The sequence below is a fragment of the Pleurodeles waltl genome, chromosome 7 (assembly GCF_031143425.1).
Source record: "Pleurodeles waltl isolate 20211129_DDA chromosome 7, aPleWal1.hap1.20221129, whole genome shotgun sequence".
Taxonomy (NCBI): domain Eukaryota; kingdom Metazoa; phylum Chordata; class Amphibia; order Caudata; family Salamandridae; genus Pleurodeles; species Pleurodeles waltl.
The window spans coordinates 1,284,657,873-1,284,676,173 of record NC_090446.1 but is presented as its reverse complement, the minus strand read 5'-3'; the positions used below and the strand labels follow the sequence as shown (position 1 = coordinate 1,284,676,173).

Here is an 18,301-nt window from a genome sequence, read left to right as displayed (position 1 = left end):
AAAATGTGATACTTTTTTTAATTTTGAAGAGACTGTATTTCTTTAACATGCACAAGCATTTAAATTTAGTACATCAGATTACATCACTGCATAAACAGATATTTAGTAACGTTTAAGCAAACTTAAACACATTAATGGCTCACCCCTCCCCCGACAATCCCATTAGTCAACCAAGATGCAAATTGGTAGCCATGGTAACCCTACATGTAGCTTAGATTCTTATTATAGTTGGAACAACATTATCCTCTACCAATTGAAACTTAAGAGGTGCTTATACTGCGCACATTCTGATCCTAGACATTTAAAAGCACCATCATATGCAATAATAACAATAAAGGAGGCTGTGTGACATAAATGTTTGTCTAGTATCACACAATTTGAATTTATAGGGAATCTGATATTGATTCCGGGTTATTTGAATCCACATTTTTAAAATCATCCACTAGATGCATCCAAAGGCAGCTCATGGGAGTGAAAAGGGGCGGGCGGCACGGCGGGGGAGGGGTGGTTGAGGTTGCGACAAAATAAAAAATAAAACATATAATAATTTGAAAAAAAATAACTTACCTGTCTTGCTATGCCGCACCACGCTGCTCTGCTGTCATCAGTGCAGGCACAGGCTCTCAGCCTGCCCTGCATCCAATCCTACCACTGCTTTCATGCTGCTTGCAGCATGAAAGCAGTGGTAGGGTTAGACAGAGCGCCCAGGCAGGACGCTCCATGCAGAGTGAGAGCCTCTGCCTGCTCTCTCCAATCTGGCAACGCAGTGCCGGTTTGCAGAGAACCTTGTGTGCATGTGTGGCCGGAGACAGCAGGCCAAACATACATGCGCACTGAGCCCCTCTTTCCCCATCATGCCCTTGGTCCAGCCACTTTTACGATAAAACCATAATAAACATAGTTTATTATGGTTTTATCGTAAAAGTTCTGCAGCTGCTGCTGCTTTGGGGGGGTTGTAACGCTCCTCCGCCATAGTGGAGGAGCCACCCCTGGATGTCTCTCTCTCTCTCTCTCTCTCTCTCTTTTAAATGAAAGGTCACTATTTTGTCTTTTGTTATTGGCAGAAAACCCGGCATAGACATAGCGGACCCGACCCTCGGCCCCAGAGCCAATTTCAAAGTCAATAATGTATCTATTTGGGCGAGGGAGTGTAACACCCCAAACACCTTCCTCCCCGAAGCTACACCCTGAATCTGCCACAAAAAGAACTGCAAAAACTGGAGCTTATCTCAAGGGGTCGAAAGATAAACACATTTAGAAGTTGTACTCATTGTTGAATTCTATCTGATTATCATGATATAGGCTTTGGCCCCTGATGTGCAGCCCGATTTTACAAAGACCGGTCTTTAATTTACCCATCAGTATTTTTTAATTTGGTTTATTGCATTTTCTTTATCGGCATGCCATGAAAGGATAGCATTCAAACATTGTGTACATAAAATATAGGCAATAAATAATACTTTCGCATTTCTCAAACACAAATTAAATATCAAACAAAAGTCCAGAGGATGATGCAAAGGGGAGAGCACATAAGCTTCTAGACATATGCATAGAGATATCAGTTACCATAATTTAATCAGTGAGCAGCAACTATTATGTAGTCCTCAATGTACTTTATGGTGTTTCAATGGAATCCTGTTAAACTATAGGCCCTGCTATGCACAGTTGGTGTGTCTATTAATAAATATTCATTAGTGCATAAAAACACCCACTGATCACGAAAACTGTGCTAACATCTCTATTCCCAGTTTGTGAATTTCCGAATAACTCTAAAAATATCATATATGTTGTACATAACGGGTATGAATGTTATCAACACAATCTACTCAGAAAGATGAAGATTCCCCACACCAGTGTTTTGCATGGCTGGCTGTACCAAATACGGCACATCATTGGAAGAGCTAACAAAACATACAGTACCCCCATTCTAGCAGTAGCATAACTACTAGCTTGTCAATTATGTTCATACCACGGACATTGTGTGCATATTTTGAAGTCAACATTTAAATGATAAAGTTCCTTCTAAATGGATACTGATGAATGATAAAAAAGTTACGTACCAAACCCTTTCAATTCAAATTTAATTTCTGTTGTGTTCTGTAAATAAAACTGTCAAAAGTGACAGTACAGCAAAAAAGTGACTTTAATAAAGCCTTTCTAACTCAAGTAGGTCGATTCACTGTTTTACTCGTATTCACAGACTATTGACGAGTCTATTCAAGTCAGCATCATTATACTTCAGTGACAATCCAATTCCCATAAAAACTAGAACTGAGCATTGGCAAAGCTTGCAAACCGAGTACATTACGATGCACACAGGCCTGAGAAGCGAAATTACGAGACATATTTAAAAGAAGCCTCGTATGTGAGGTACAAAATGAGATGCATGCTGCATGGGTGAGATGCTTGCAAATGCGAAGAGCTTGCAGTGTGCTAAATGCGAGGATGCTTGTGTCAGATATAGGTCCAGGCATAAGAAGCACGATGGGTGGGAGAAAATGCACACTAACAATAAGCATAGTGAGATACATATAGTACATACATACAGTACGAGATGTGTGTGTGGGTGGTGTTCAGAAGTGTGGTGTTTGAGATGAACACAAACATGAGGCAGAGTCAGGTATTTGAAAACTCAGTAAGTGTAGTGTGTGAGAAAAATGTACAAATGAGTACACTGCACGAGGTGACAAAACAAGAGTAGTGCATGAGATGCTTTCAAGCACAATAAAGTATGTTGGAGACTTGTAAACACTGGAAACATTTTATATGTAATGCTTGGTACAGTGTCTTGCTCACAGAGATAGAAAGCCTCTTGTAGAGTAGGCATAGAAACAGAAACATGGGGTCGGAGAGGCTCATTAAAATAAAAACTAGTGTGAGATGCTAACAAACGAGCCTTGTGTGTGTGGTTTAACCCTGGTGTGAGGTACTCACAAAGGTGTACAGTGTGAGACACACTCAAACATAAGACCACTCCTGGTGGCCATCAGACCTAGGACCAGCACCCACTCCCTTCAGCCACGCCCGAAACCTCAGAATCATCGTTCACAACAAGCTCACCATGAAATCACAGATCAACGCGGTCTCCTGCGCCTGCTTCCTCACTTTGTGCATACTAAGTAAGATCTTCAAGTGGCTACCCCTACATATGAGATGCACCATGACACAGGCTCTCATCACCAGCTGACTGAACTACGGCAACGACTTCTATGTAGGAATCACTGCACACCTCCTACAGAGACTTTAGACCATACAGCATGCCACAGCCAGGCCCATCCTCGGCCTTCTCCGATGAACCCACATTACACCTGGCCTCAGGCAACCTCACTGGCTCCCTCATACAGAAGAGATGCCAATTCAAACTGCTGACCCACGCACCAGGCTCCCCAACCAAGGACCCACATTAAACACCACCTAAACTTCCACCAACTGTTGAGAAGACTATGCTCTGTCTCCCTTTTACTTGTCCATACTCCCTACCAAAGCAGAAGTGGAGGGCGCTCCTCCTCTCACATCGCAGCAAAAGCCTAGAACAGCCTCCCCACGCGCCTCTGGACCATCACCTCACTTCTGGAATTCTGATTGGCCCTCAAGACCTAGGTGTTCTAATAAGCCTCCAGGACCTGCAAGCGCCTTGATACCCTATCGGGTGATTAGCTGTGCTTTATAAATCCTGATTGATTGATAAGCAGCCAAGACAAATAAACCCAGATAAAGGACCGTTTATATGTGAAGGCAATCTGGCTGGGGTCGGGATGTGGCTGGTGGAAGGGGAAAAGAGCAACAGGAGACAGAAGACGGAGCGAGTGAAAACACAAGCACTCATACGGAGTGCTCAAACACAAAGAAAATGTAGCTCCTAAAACAGGGGCAGTAGGTAGCCCCAATACTTGGTCCATGCTCTAAGGCGAGCTAAACACAAAAAGAGGCATCATGCGTTCCATGGACAAATGAGGACAAAGGATATGAGAGCCTTGATGGAGCAAGCAAAAGGTAAGCCTATGGGATGCTGAAACCCACATGTTGTAAACAGCATGTCTCTTCGATACAGCACATCTGCTGTCTAGCCGAGACCTAAAAATAAATTGTGCCATATAGGTCGCTTCAACCCACACCTCCAGGTAGCACCCAGCAGTCATCATTCTAACGCCTTTACCTCACCAGCGTATCCTAATTCCTCTTATTCACTCCCCTTGAAGATGACCCCTTATACTAAAGATAACTAAAAAAACAGTCAATGCTCAACCCCAAGATCATATCAACACAAACTATCTCATTCACAACCACCAATCTGACGTCAGATGATGCCACGGCATGCAAACAGCGACCCTTCAAATCAAATCAAATCATTAACATTTGTAAAGCGCGCTACTCACCCATGCGGGTCTCAAGGCGCTAGGGGGGAGGGAGGGTTACTGCTGCTCGAAAAGCCAGGTCTTGAGGAGTCTCCGGAATGCGGAGTGGTCCTGGGTGGTCCTGAGGCTGGTGGGGAGGGTGTTCCAGGTCTTGGCTGCCAGGTAGGAGAAGGACCTCCCACCTGCCGTGGAGCGGCGGATGCGAGGGACGGCAGCGAGCGCGAGGCCAGAGGAACGGAGGAAACGGGTGGGGGCGTAGAAGCTGAGGCGACGGTTGAGATATTCCGGTCCCTTGTTGTGGAGGGCTTTGTGTGCGTGGGTGAGAAGACGGAAGGTGGTCCTTTTGCTGACTGGGAGCCAATGCAGGTGTCTCAGGTGTGCGGAGATGTGGCTGTTACGGGGTACGTCGAGGATGAGGCGGGCCGAGGCGTTTTGAATACGTTGCAGGCGTTTTTGGAGTTTAGCGGTGGTCCCAGCGTAGAGGGTGTTGCCATAGTCCAGGCGGCTCGTGACAAGGGCGTGGGTCACGGTTTTTCTGGTGTCGGCGGGGATCCAGCAGAAGATCTTGCGGAGCATGCAGAGGGTGAGGAAGCAGGCGGAGGACACGGCGTTGACTTGTTTGGTCATGGTGAGAAGAGGGTCCAAGATGAAGCCGAGGTTGCGGGCGTGGTCTGGTGGGGTCGGTGCGGTGCCAAGGGCCATGGGCCACCAGGAGTCGTCCCATGCGGTCGGGGTGTTGCAGAGGATGAGGACTTCCGTTTTGTCAGAGTTCAGCTTTAGGCGGCTGAGCTTCATCCAATCTGCAACGTCCTTCATGCCATCTTGTAGGTTGGTCTTAGCGCTGGCGGGGTCCTTGGTGGGGGAGAGTATAAGTTGGGTGTCGTCGGCGTAGGAGGTGATGATGATGTTGTGCTTGCGTACGATGTCGGCGAGGGGGCTCATGTAGACATTGAAGAGTGTCGGGCTGAGCGAGGAGCCTTGAGGTACGCCGCAGATGATCTCGGTGGGGTCTGAGCGAAAAGGTGGGAGGTAAACTCTTTGAGAGCGGTTTGAGAGGAAGGAGGCGATCCAGTCCAGGGCCTGGCCTTGGATCCCGGTGGAGCGGAGGCGGGTTATTAGGGTGCGGTGACAGACGGTGTCGAAGGCAGCCGAGAGGTCGAGGAGGATGAGGGCGACTGTTTCACCGTTGTCCATCAGGGTTCTGATGTCGTCTGTGACTGAGATGAGGGCGGTTTCAGTGCTGTGGTTGGTACGGAATCCGGTTTGTGAAGGGTCGAGAAGGTTGTTGTCTTCCAGGAAGTTGGTAAGCTGTTTGTTGACGGTCTTCTCTATTACCTTGGCAGGGAAGGGGAGGAGCGAGATGGGGCGGAAGTTGTTCAGGTCGCTTGGGTCAGCCGTAGGTTTCTTTAGTAGGGCGTTGACTTCGGTGTGTTTCCAGCTTTCGGGGAAGGTAGCAGAAGAAAATGAAGAGTTGATGATGGCCTGGAGGTGCGGGGCGATGATGTCGTCGGCTTTATTGAAGATGAAGTGAGGGCAGGGGTCCGATGGAGCGCCGGAGTGGATAGAGTTCATGGTGGTTTTGGTTTCTTCAGTGTTGATGTGGGTCCAGGCATTGAGGGTGATGGCCGGGGGTGTGGGTTCGGTGATGCTTGGTTGGGTCTGGTGTCCGAAGTTGTCGTGGAGGTTGGTGATCTTGCGATGGAAGAAGGTGGCGAGGGAGTTGCACAGGTCTTGTGAGGGTGTGTTGGCGTTGGGGGTGGAGAACTCTTTAACGATGCTGAAAAGTTCTCTGCTGTTGTGGCTGTTTTTGTCCAGTCTATCGGTGAAAAAATTCCTTTTGGCTGCGCGGATCAAGTGGTGGTGTTCGCGGGTTGCGTTTTTGAGGGCGGTCATGTTGTCGGCGGTGTGGTCCTTGCGCCAGGCCTTCTCGAGGGCGCGACAGGTTTTCTTCGATTCCTTAAGGGTGTCAGAGAACCAGAGAGGTTTTTTGGTGATGGTCTGTTGATGCGTGCGTCTGAGGGGAGCAAGGTTGTCTGCGCAGTTGGAGATACAGTTCGAGAAGCTGAGGGCTGCGTCGTTGGGGTCGGTGGTGAGGGTGGGTTGGTTGACGGTGAGTGCGGAGAATAGTTGTTCCTCGGGGATTTTGTTCCAATGTCGACGAGGGATGGGTTGAGTGCGGAGGTGGCGGGTCTCGCGTCGGAATGTGAGGTGGATGCAGCTGTGGTCGGTCCAGTGTAGGGCGGAGGCGTGGCTGAAGGAGACGTGTTTGCTGGCGGAGAAGATGGGGTCAAGCATGTGTCCGGCGATGTGGGTGGCGGTGTTCACCCTTCAGGTGATAGATGATGTCATTCTGTTGCTGCACCTCTCAGCTGCCTTCGGCATTGTAGACTATCCCACCCTTACCCACACATTGAAGTCTTGAATTGGATTCCCAGGAAGACTTCTTCACTGGCTCCTCACCTACATATCTCACCAACACCAATTCATTCACATGACACCTCCAGGTCCCACAACCTTTCTGTCACCCGTGGAGTCCCCTAGGATTACACTGTGTCCCCTGTCATTGTCGACCTCTATATGGAGTCCCTCAGGACCTCACTTACTCTTAAGAGCATCATAATTCACCAATACACTAAAGAGAGAATGCTACTGGAAAGTATCTTTTGCTCCAGCCATCCAACTACTAAGAGTGCCTGCACCTCATGAAGATCAAGATGTCCCATGCCTTCCTGAAGCACATCTCCAGCAAAACAGAATTCATAATGTTTCTCAAGAGCAATAAGAAGCAAGTAGTCCAAAACTTGTTTAGTGACATGAACCTGAACAGATTTGAATCTCAACGTTGATTCTACACCAAGTCACTTGGATACATCTAGGGCATTAACCTCACCTTTAAGGAACGTGCTGGGAAAGAAAATCAAGACAGCCTGGTACTAGCTCTCTTTACTAAAGAAAGCAAAACTAGAAAGCAGCTTTAGAACTGCTGTTCAAACCCTCGTTTCTTCTATCTGAATGGTGGCTACGCCCTCCTCTAAGGCTTACATTATGCCACATTGGCCCTTCATAAGGGTATCAAACATTGTTGGAAATGGCCTTCTGACCTCCTGTTTTTGATCCTTAATTTAGTTTTTGCTGCCTTTAGGACTCTGGGCACTTTACCACTGCTGACCAGTGCTAAAGTGCAAGTTCTCTCTGTCTAAATAGTGTTGGTGATTGTTTTATCCGTGATTGGCATATTTGTTTTACCAGTAAGTATAGTGCCCCAGGTGTGCCCATAGCCTGTAAATGCTACTGGGGGGCCTGCAGCATTGATTGTGCCAACCACATGAGTATCCTTGAAAAGGTCTCAAGCCTGCCATTGCATTGTCTGTGTGTGCAGTTTTAAACTGCATTTCGACCTTGCAAGTGCACTCCACTTGCCAGGCCCAAGCCTTCCCTTTTAACTACATGTAAGTCACCCTTAAGGTAGGCCCAAGGCAGCCCCATGGGCTGGGTGAAGTGTATTTAAAAAGTAGGGCATGTACTAGTGTGTTTTACATGTCCTGAAAATGCTGCTAAATTTGTTTTTCGCTATTGCAAGGACTATCTCTCCCTTAGAGTAACATGGGGATTGCCTTAAAGTATCTTTTAAGTGTAATTTCTCATTGGGAGCAGATAGACATTTGCAGTTTGGGATCTCTGAACTCGCAATTTACAAATACATCATTTGGTGAAGTTGCTTTTTAAAGTGTAAGTTTGAAAATGCCACTTTTAGAAAGTGGGCATTTCCTTACTTAACCATTCTGTGCCTCTACCTGCCTGTGAAATGCACATCTGGGTCAGGATGTCAGTAGGGCTGTTTTTAAATTCACTCTAGACAGACACATAAAGGGAGCTGAGGTGTGCCCTGCATATCCTGATGCGTCTTCTTGAGCTAGAGGCGTAGAAGGAGCTGGCACTTGCACCTGAATAGGGCTGTGCCTTTCCTTACAAAAAGTCGTCTCCAACCCCCCAGAGTGTGTCTGGGGCCAGGGCAGGAAAGGTAGGGTCTTGTGCACTACAAAGACTTTTCTTTGAAGTTTGCCTATTTCAAAGGCAGAAATGGGTATGGGTACTGGACCTCTGAACCCACATAGTCTGAATCCTTCAGAACTGAGGACATTCTGCCAGGAAGAAGAGCTGGATGCTGTAGGAGGGACTGCCATTCTGCCTGTTGCTTTGCTGTGCTGGCCTGCTGCTTGCTGCTACTGTCCTGGGAGTGAGAGGACTGGACTTTGCTTTTTACATCCTGCTTTCAAAGGTTCTCCAAGAGCTTAGACTGAGCTTACCTCCTGTTAGCAGTCTCGGGGATATCAAAGATTTCATCTGCCAGCACCTGGGCTCTCTTGCTGAGAGTTCTGACTTGGGAGTGAGGTCTGGTGCAACCAAGGAGAAACCAAGCACATCCACTCCAGAGCAACTTTAGTGCAACTCCGTGCCACAGCCTTCAGCTGAGACGTGGTCCCTACTGAGTACAATGGCCGCGAGCAACGCCGGATGCCGCCACAGCATGAGTCTAGAGCGCTGTGTCACCCTCCGTTGCACCCGGCTCCAAAGCCTTGTATCTTGACCTGCTGGAGTCGTCAACCCCACTGGATTGTAAGGAACCGACGCCTCGCCACCTCGCTTTCCAAGGTATTGTACTTGGAGTTTGTGCGACTCTGTGACCGGCCCGCACTCCCTCATGAGTGGCATCGGACTGCTGGGAACAACTCTGTCAAGACGTCATAATAGCCCCAGTTGGAGATATTGTGTTTCTAAGCACTTTACTAGATTTATGTATGTTGGATTTTCGTCATTGTGGTCTTGTTTTACTCCGATAAATATTGGCTATTTTTGTAAACTGTTGTGGATTACTTTTGTGCTGTTTTCACAGTGTGTGTGTGTGTGTGTGTGTGTGTACACAAATACTTTAAACATTGCCTCTGAGATAAGCATGTCTGCTTGTGCCAAGCGACCAGAGGGTTGAGCAGGGGTTATCTCAGCTGCATGATTCCCTTATCCCGATTAGAGTGGGGGGCCCCTGCTTGGACAGGGTGTAAACCACTGCCAACTAGAGATCCTATTTCTAACAAACATGCAGCAGCTCACCTCATTGCCTGCAGAAATATGACCACATCACGCCTACCTTAAAGGAACTCCACTGGGTCACCTAGCCAGCATGCACCATCCTCAAAACCAGCTGCATCATTTAGAAAACCATCACTACTAACACCCCTACTCATTCGGCTGATGAGATCACTATCTTCTGATTTCTTTTGTTGGCACTCAGCACTCCTGCAGCCAATACCCATCATACTGGAGAAGATGTGCAAGCAATAAACAATTGTAATTTTATTTATATATAGTGCTTTCTACTCCTGACAAGGCGTCAAAGGGCTTTTCGGCGAAATGCACACTATTCTTGAACCCAAATAGGATTAATGGTGGATTAGTATAGGGAAATATGAGTTAATTTGAGCGGTGTCCGTAATTTACATTGAATAGGAATAGGAAAATGAAGGGATAGAGCGAAGAGTCTAGAAAGTGTTATTTGGGAGATCATAGTAGTAAGACGAAGTTTGGGATGAGTAAAAGGGGATATTGAGGATGAAAGAATCTCTAGAAATGGATTAGGGAGATAATACTAGTAAAATGAGGTTTGTGACGAGTCAAAGGAGGGATACATGAGGGAAGAGTTTAGAAAGGGTTGTTTGGGAGATCATGGTAGTACAATGAGGTTTGGGATGATCCAAGAAGGGATAGATGAGGTTTAGATGCGTCAGAGAGTGGAGCCAGAGGATATATTGAGAGAGTTATAAGGTGAGACAGAGTTGTGTATTGGATAGAATCAAATATTTTTTTCTTCTACAGTTTGAGCAAAGTATTAAATATGTAGATACATAAGTACATAGAGAGGATATACATGTATGAGGAAGAGAATATATTGAGACTCAAAGTAGTATTTTATGAACTCAGACTTTCACGTGTTTCTATACGCTAAACTAATTTATTTGTGAATTTCTATAAACCTTTTTTAGTTTTATATTTTCCTCAATAGTTAAATAGTGAAGCACCTGTAGAAAAAATAGTTATACTATTTACATATTGTGATAGATAAAACTGAGAACTATAAGCATCTATTGAAATAACATATATGAAAACTATGCTGTGACCTATATACATGTTGAGCATAGAATAATATATCTATAAATATATCTATATATTTAACCATAAGTAATAAATAAATTTGTTAAGCAGTCCCAAAGAGTAGCTTTTAATTTTAAAAAACTATAATTGTCATAGATATTTGTACATAGAAATACACACATCTACATACATACATATAGTCACATTATAAATGTTTATATACACAGGGTTATGCTGTACATCAGTGTTTGAGTATGGTGGTTATGTAGGAAAGAGCTAAGTTTTAAGTAGTCAAACATCTCTTTTGGACTTCAGTGTGTTAATTTAGAAAAATTAGATAATTTATTTGTACACGTATTTTAAGTTGTGTATATTATGCTTTGTTTTACCTGTATTTGCTTGCCTTAATACATCTTGTGGATGTAATTGCTTTAGAGCAAAACAAAGTGTATCTGACTATTACCTCAAGCTGTTCATGTATACATAATTAAATTATTGTATTGACTGATCCGATAAAAAGATATACATAGCTTTTTTGTTAAAAAAGAGATTATGAAAAATACATGCTGTTAAAGGGTTAAAGAGGGCAAACTCATCACTTGCAAATAAATGTGCACCTAAAAACCCTTTCTCATTGAGAATCATGCAATTGTTTCTGAGTAAGACCAGTCCCACTGGTGTCTTAGTGCCATATGATGATGATAATAGCCATTAACAAAGTGTACATTACCAAACATCACAGCAGTTCTGCTTTTACTGCAGACTCCAGTTTTAAAAATAACTCATGTTTTTAGCTGGTATGAACAGCTTTAAGAGGCAATGTCCGGCCCTCCTCTAGGTGGCAGAGTATCTGGAGACTGGGAATAGATTTATGGACTAGGACAATGGACTTGAAGGAACAGAGCCACAACATGCGTTTTGTGCTTCATGAGCTGCTTATATTAGATTTAATGGTATGTTGGCACCAGGGTTACGGTTACCTTTTTTCTTTTTAACATGTAGGGTGCTTCTGGTTTGGGGAAGAGGTAGTATGGCTAACAATCTGTATGCTCACGGATTTATTGTGGAACGTCTCCATGTTTATTCATAAATATCTTTCATTCTTCTGCAGGGATACCTTCACCTGCCCATCACACATCATTTTGAGAGTTGGACCCAACTTTGACTGCCTGTACATCGAGCAGGCGATGTTGGAGCATAACCATGATATCAGTGAGGAGGAGTTCGCCATGCACTACCCACAGTGCAGATTAAAGGCAAACCCCTACTTTTTATTGAAGTTGACCAACAGCGTCTCCAGCCAGTTTGTGACGCTCCGAGACCTCCAGAAGCTGATGGAGCGAAGTTGTGATGAACAAGCAGATCTTCAACACCTCGTGGCAGAACTGTTAGCCTTATTTGAGTTAGACAGTAAGACAAAAGTCAAGCTGGTTTTCTACCCTGATGAAGTGGAACTGGAATGTGTCTTCCTGATGACCTCTCGCATGAGGTGCTTGATCCAACGTTTCCCCTCAATCCTCTTCTTGGACCGGTCCTTGTCTGTAAATAAGAACTTCAACCTGTACACTGTACTGTGTGAAGACGCTGATGGTAGGGGCCGTGAATGTGCCTATTTCCTCACTCACAAGGACAGTCAGACACCTGTGAGGTTCATGATGGTGTCCTTGATGCAGAGCATTCCTGGTACATTGAAGCCTCATATAAAGAGTGTCGTCATTCACACAGATTTGGCTGAGCTGGATCTGATCAGTTCACTGCTTCCAAACAGGACGGTTGTTATGAGCCAAGCCTATGCTCTGGAGTCCCTGTACAGCCGGGTGGATCAAGAAGACCCATCTGTCCACCAGACCTTGAAGAACATCATCCAAAAGCTTGTATTCGCTCCTACACCTAAGGCATTTGAGTTCCACGTGAAAGAGCTGTCAGCTGTCTCTCTCGCTGGATTTTTTACATATTTCATGGATAACTGGCACCATCGCAAGAAGATGTGGGTGGCCTGCTGGGGACTCAAGAAACCTGAGCGCTCACGTTTCTCTGAGCTGGTGCTTCACCATCAGGCAATGTTAAGGTCGGCGTTGAGTCCTCCCATGACACCAGCTGAGTGTGTGAGTGGTTTAATGCGACTACAGAGCCTCTCTGTGTTAACTGCAACACTGAATGAAGACAAACTTTATGCCCTCTACCAATCGGCTTGCCCACCCTTCGGACTCAAGTTAGTGCAGGAGGAGATCAGCCTAAGCAAACAGGGTTGCTATGAAGTAACTGAGCTGGAGCAAGGTTTTGTGTTGAATGATGGCACATCAGACTTTCAGATAGACGAGGAACTAACCAACTGCAGCTGCTCCATATACACGTATAGTCACCTTCCATGTCGACACCTATTTGCGGCCCGACTTTGGGCTGGTGAACCTGTCTTTGACCTCAAGCTCATCCAGGGAAAGAAATAACAGACCAGAGGACATAATTCTGATCACTAACGTTTTGGCCTTTATGGGGAGTTGGAAACAAATCACTACTGCCCATCGCAACGATTCCATATCACTGCAGCAAAGTTGACAGATTTTTCTGTAGGAGGCAGAAACTCAATTATTTATGTAAAGTTACATCACTTTGACATGTCCATTCCTCGGAAAAGAAATAATTTTGTGGTTAGGTGAATTCCCTTTCATTCTTGTACAATTGCCTGTGGCAACTCAGATAAATACTTTTATAAAAATCCCATAAATTATGTCAAACACGGTGGTCGTCCTGATCTCCGCCATGTTTTTAGATTTTCAGTTTATAAGAGCTTGGGTAAGCTGTAGAGAGATCTGGAGTTGTGGCAAAAGTGGAACTATGATGAAACATTAGTAGCTAATCAGTATTGTACAGGGCTGTCAGGCCCCATTATTTGGTAAATGTTTTTTTTGTGCTGTGTAGGGTCTGGATTTATGCTATAAATAAGCCACGCCCTCATATTATAACAGTACTCCAGATCGGTGGTAAATGGTGGGGAATGCGCTGTGTGAAAGAATCTATCTGAATGAGAATGAGACCTCCCAGCACTTACAAACAAGGCTCTTTTTGGATGGGGCGAGATGTAGTATCCAGTGCTAAGCCCTCCGTACGACTGAACTCTTTCGGTGTATTTATATACTCACCCCCCTTTTAAGTGAAATAGACATTGTCCCTTGTTCCAAACTCTTTGCATGTGGTGTGGTCTTTCTTTTTCTAGGAACATGGATGTAAAACACAAAAATAATAGAGATAGAACATTTCTAATTGCGACGATCACTTTTCTAGTACAAGTTATCATGTTATGTTAGACTATCAGTTAGGTCAAGGTACTCACTGTAGTGGAGTTATGGGACTCTGATTGTTCCATGGCTCCTGCTCCCCACTGGAAAACATCACATTTGAAGGAATCCTTGCCAGTGAAACCTGGGACAACTACAACTGTAGTTTGGCTGAGGAACAAAGTGCTGATTATGTAAGTGTGTCACGCAAATTAGGTTATGGATAAGAGAGAATATTTGGGTTGAATGTGTGCCATATAAGGGTCTTGGCTAAAAATCTAAAACAAAAGCTTTATAATTAGTCACTGCTTTAAAAATCAAATTCATGGAGTAAGTTTTCAGAAGGAAAAGTATCCCCAAACGCATTTAAGTAACAAGGGTTTTGTATCGAAGAAGATATTTTTTTAATCAGGTATGCCATGTTAGCCTAGCAAAGTGCCTCGTACGATGGCAAATTCAGTAGATGTGGTTTTCTCGGGATCGGGCTATCTCTCAGGGGTCACTCTTATTGCTGCATAACTGATCATCTATTATGTGTACACATATGGCGTAAGCATTCTGGAACTGAGAGAGGCCACTCCTCCCAAGTCTTTGGCTATCTAGAAACAGTTATTTTCTGGGGGATTGGGAATCTTAGTCCACTTGTAGATTCTCTGTTTTTGAATGTTTAGAATATTTTTGGGCTTTGGCAGATTTTCCGCTAGTGTCGATCCAACTGAGTTACCGCTTCACCCCATTGCACCCATTGCAAAGAGTGCCTGTAGACGCCAGTGTAATTTGAATTATAGTGTCTTACTAAGTAAGAGCTTGAAACGGTTTAATGGCCATACCTCAAACCTAAAAGGTGCTAGAAGTATCTAACATGTTCTCTTGATCGTCAATTCCTTCGTTTCTTACATGCAAAGGCTTCCTATAAACAGTATTACTGTGACTGACCACTGATTTTATTAAGTGATGGTGCTGTATCGGTTTTCCAAACCTCTGTCTTCTGGAATAAGCTTTGAATGCTCTCCACTCCCTGTGTTTTCCTGGGGTTGCTCTGACGAACTGCCTCCAAATAAAAAAGTAGGATGCTCTGGCACTGGGGCGGGCCGCAGGGGTTGGGAGGCTGCAGCAGGAGAGATATACCCACATGAAGGGAATGATGACAAGATGTGGGTTCACCCCTGCATGGACAAATAGCTCATAGCACCGTATGAAAGGCCAGACCTCTAAGAAGTGACTGTATGTACCTCATCTGGAGCATGACCGGGGGGCAAAACAATAGTAGGTGTCCTCCGGGCAACAGGGGAGTGTAGAAGGAGGAATTTCAATAACAGCTCTGGACTGGAAGTTTAGACTTAAGAGCCATGGGGCAGGAAGGTCCAATGTCAAATCCCACCGCGACGAAGGAGTCGATTCGAGCATGTATTTGTATAAACGATTCAATATTGGAGAGAAGATGTGTCTTCTTCAGCTGCAACTGGAACAACAGAGCTTTTCTTGAGTAGCTCTCCGGCCTTGAAGCAAGTGTCAAGATGGTTGTGGATTCTCTGGCATGAAAGCCCCACAAGTGTTTTCTGTGGGCTTGTATGATCTTGACTTTAGTACTCGTGAGGCATTCCCTCAAGTTTTGGAGCAGTCATTGTTTTATTGTCCATATGTCTGATATGTCAGGCATCATGTATTTTTTACAACGTTTTTATTGATTTTTCACTTTAATAAACATATTTGTAAATAAGATCCAACAGAGAAGCAGCACAATCTTTGGGTGTTTTACATCACAGCCATCTTTAGCCCTGTTGAGGGGCAAGAGAAGAGAAAGGTGTCTCTCCTCTAATGGAGGAAATTTCCAAACGTATCAATACCAGCCATATTCACAACAGCAGCAAAGTTACTGGCTACAATACCAACAACAGTATGAAACCTTCCCTGGCAGCATATTTAGGACAACCTCATTGTGAAACAACTACACAATCAGCTAGGTGACACGGCTTCTTCAGGCATCAGTGACATGATCTTGGCATTGGTAGCCTTTATCCATCCCCAGCAGGTGTGCTGAAGACTCCAAGTAATTAGACACCTGGAGCTATATTACAACAGATCAGTGGGTGCAGAATCTCATTCAATGTGGCCAGTTCCTAGAATTTCTACAAAGACCTCCTCAATCTCCACCTCGGAGATCACATCAACATCTTTGTATGATAAAACTGAAGACTTATATTTTCACTCTTATGAAAAGAAGTGATAAAGCGGTCCCTTTCTGTCCATGAAACACAAGTTTCTACTCTGCTTTCTTCCTGAATTAATGAAGAAGCAATTATTCCAGATGGTTATGCTGCAGGAAATAATACAGTTGCTAAATCAGGGAGCTCTTAGCACATCATTAGACCTCTAGGATGCTGTACGATGTTTAGGAGTATAACGCCCACAATTATGATGATCTTATCAGAAATAATTTTGGTACAGCACTTGAAAAGATGAAATCATTAATAGAACACTTGATCCCGCTCCCCTTTTTCTGATCGGGCAAATTTCCTTGATAAAAATGATAATCTTACCAAGAGGGTTGTCTGTTTTCGCGAATATCCCATAGGCTCTCCTACTGCACTTCTTTCAACAATTCTATCAGGGTCTTCTGCGCCTGGTTTGGTGTGGAGGGCAGCCTAGGGTATGATGGAATGTATTAAACAGACCACTACAATCTGGTGGCCTTGCTCTGCCTGATTTTCATGTGTACTATCTAGTTGGCAGGCGCACTGCAAAAAGTATTGGTCTCTGCCACAGTTAGTCCTGATGCATGACCTTGCGGACTGAAGTGTCACCATAATGCAGTCCCTTCTCGGACGGCTTACTATTGACCCGTCCATATTTCCTCGAGATGTACATGTCTTTGTGGCTCCATGCTGAGCATGATGGGAGTTTACTTAGGGGCTGGGACTTAAATTGCCATGCTCACCAGTATTGCCCCTAGCGGATAACCCATTGTTCCTTCCAACTCAGGAAAAGCTTGTTTGAGACCTATTGAGACACATGGGACTGATGACACTTAAGAAGCTCTTTAAAGATGGTGTCTTCATCTCATGTCTTACTTTCTGTTCCCTCCCCAGGGCAAAATTACTGGCGACCTGTGGTTATTTCTGTCTGCGATCAGTGGCAGGAGCCGGGTATAACTGGTATGCCAGAGGTGCCGCCTGTGATGCCACTCCTTACATCCTACATAACTCAGGCTGATATGGAAAACTCTTTCAGCTTCATATATATGACATATATGACTGATAACGTGGGCACACTCAAATGGGAATATTTCCTGAGATAAGCACTGGCAGATAAAACGTGGGCGTACTGTTGCGCAGAAGTTAAAAACAAACCACTTCATTATAGGCACACGCTGATATAATTTAAATACTTGCATCAGTATTATTATACTCTGCAACGTATAGCCAAGTTTGGTTGGAGGGACGATTTGCATGTGTATCATGTGGCTTCTTGTTGGTTGATTCCTTGCAAATGGCTTGGGCAGGCCCAGGGCTCACATTGTATTGGCAAGAAGTGTTCCATAGTGTGACAACCATACTGGATGTTTTCATTGACCCTTTGTCACAGATGGCTCTTTTAGAAAACACCACAGAAATTCCCTCAGCCTGCCGATGGCCTGCTACCGTTATATTTGTGTTGGTAAAGAGATTTGTGGGCCTGTTCTGGATACAACAGCAGGTGCTGCACACAAAACAGTGGCTTCGAGATGCAACTTACTGCCAGGACATGGTAGAACAATATACTGAACTTTCCATCCCTCAGCTCGACCCCTGGTCATTTGGGCCTTGTTTCGAGCTTACCTTTGCAATATTGAAAGTCCCTCCTCCCTTGCCTCCTGATGTCCACAATCGCAACAGGTACCTGCAGAATAGTGAGAATGTTAGCTGAGCGTGTGCTGGATGATGGCTTTGCATGATAATCATAATGTGTGAAGCCTTCAAGTTGTGCGTGCTGATGTTTACTGCAAAATCTTACAAAAACAACTTAAAAAAACCTCCAGGACGCCTATTTTCATATCACAATTCACCTAAAACATAGAAAATATCTTAGGTTCAAGGCAGCAGGATGCCGTTACCACTTCAAAGTGTTACCCTTTGGTCTCCAAATAAAGCAGTTCAAGGAAGTGGTAGACAAATAGTGGGCTCAAAGGCAAGGTTCTTACAAAGACAGCATACAGATCACTTCCTTGATGAAATCCGCCTTGCCACGGTGGATGCAGAGACACAACATATCATCTTGTCTAACATTTCTAAATCCACTTCCCCAATCTATGATAACCACAGACGCACATCTAGAAGGATAGTGACTCATTTACAGGAACTAGAGGTTCATGGTAATCGGTTAGCCCAAGAATCCAAACTACATCAAAACCTATTGTAACTAAGAGCAGTGGTCATGACATTCCATTTCTTTCTTCAAAGTTAAAGGGATGAAAGGTGCTTGTTCGTACAGACAATACAACAATGTTTTACTTGAACAAGCAAGGCAGAACAACAGAAACTCAGA

The 18,301-nt window shown here is 44.6% G+C and overlaps 1 protein-coding gene across 1 annotated transcript in view; it reads left to right on the top strand.

Moving 5' to 3' along the window:
- LOC138246182 (uncharacterized) overlaps nucleotides 1-13,679 on the top strand; it is a 448,661-nt gene extending 434,982 nt beyond the window's left edge. Inside the window, exon 24 of the mRNA XM_069200506.1 lies at nucleotides 11,614-13,679. Within this exon, the coding sequence (XP_069056607.1) occupies nucleotides 11,614-12,949 (1,336 nt within the window). The 3' untranslated portion in view covers nucleotides 12,950-13,679. The remainder of the gene's footprint in view (nucleotides 1-11,613) is intronic.
- Nucleotides 13,680-18,301: the final 4,622 nt, after the last annotated feature.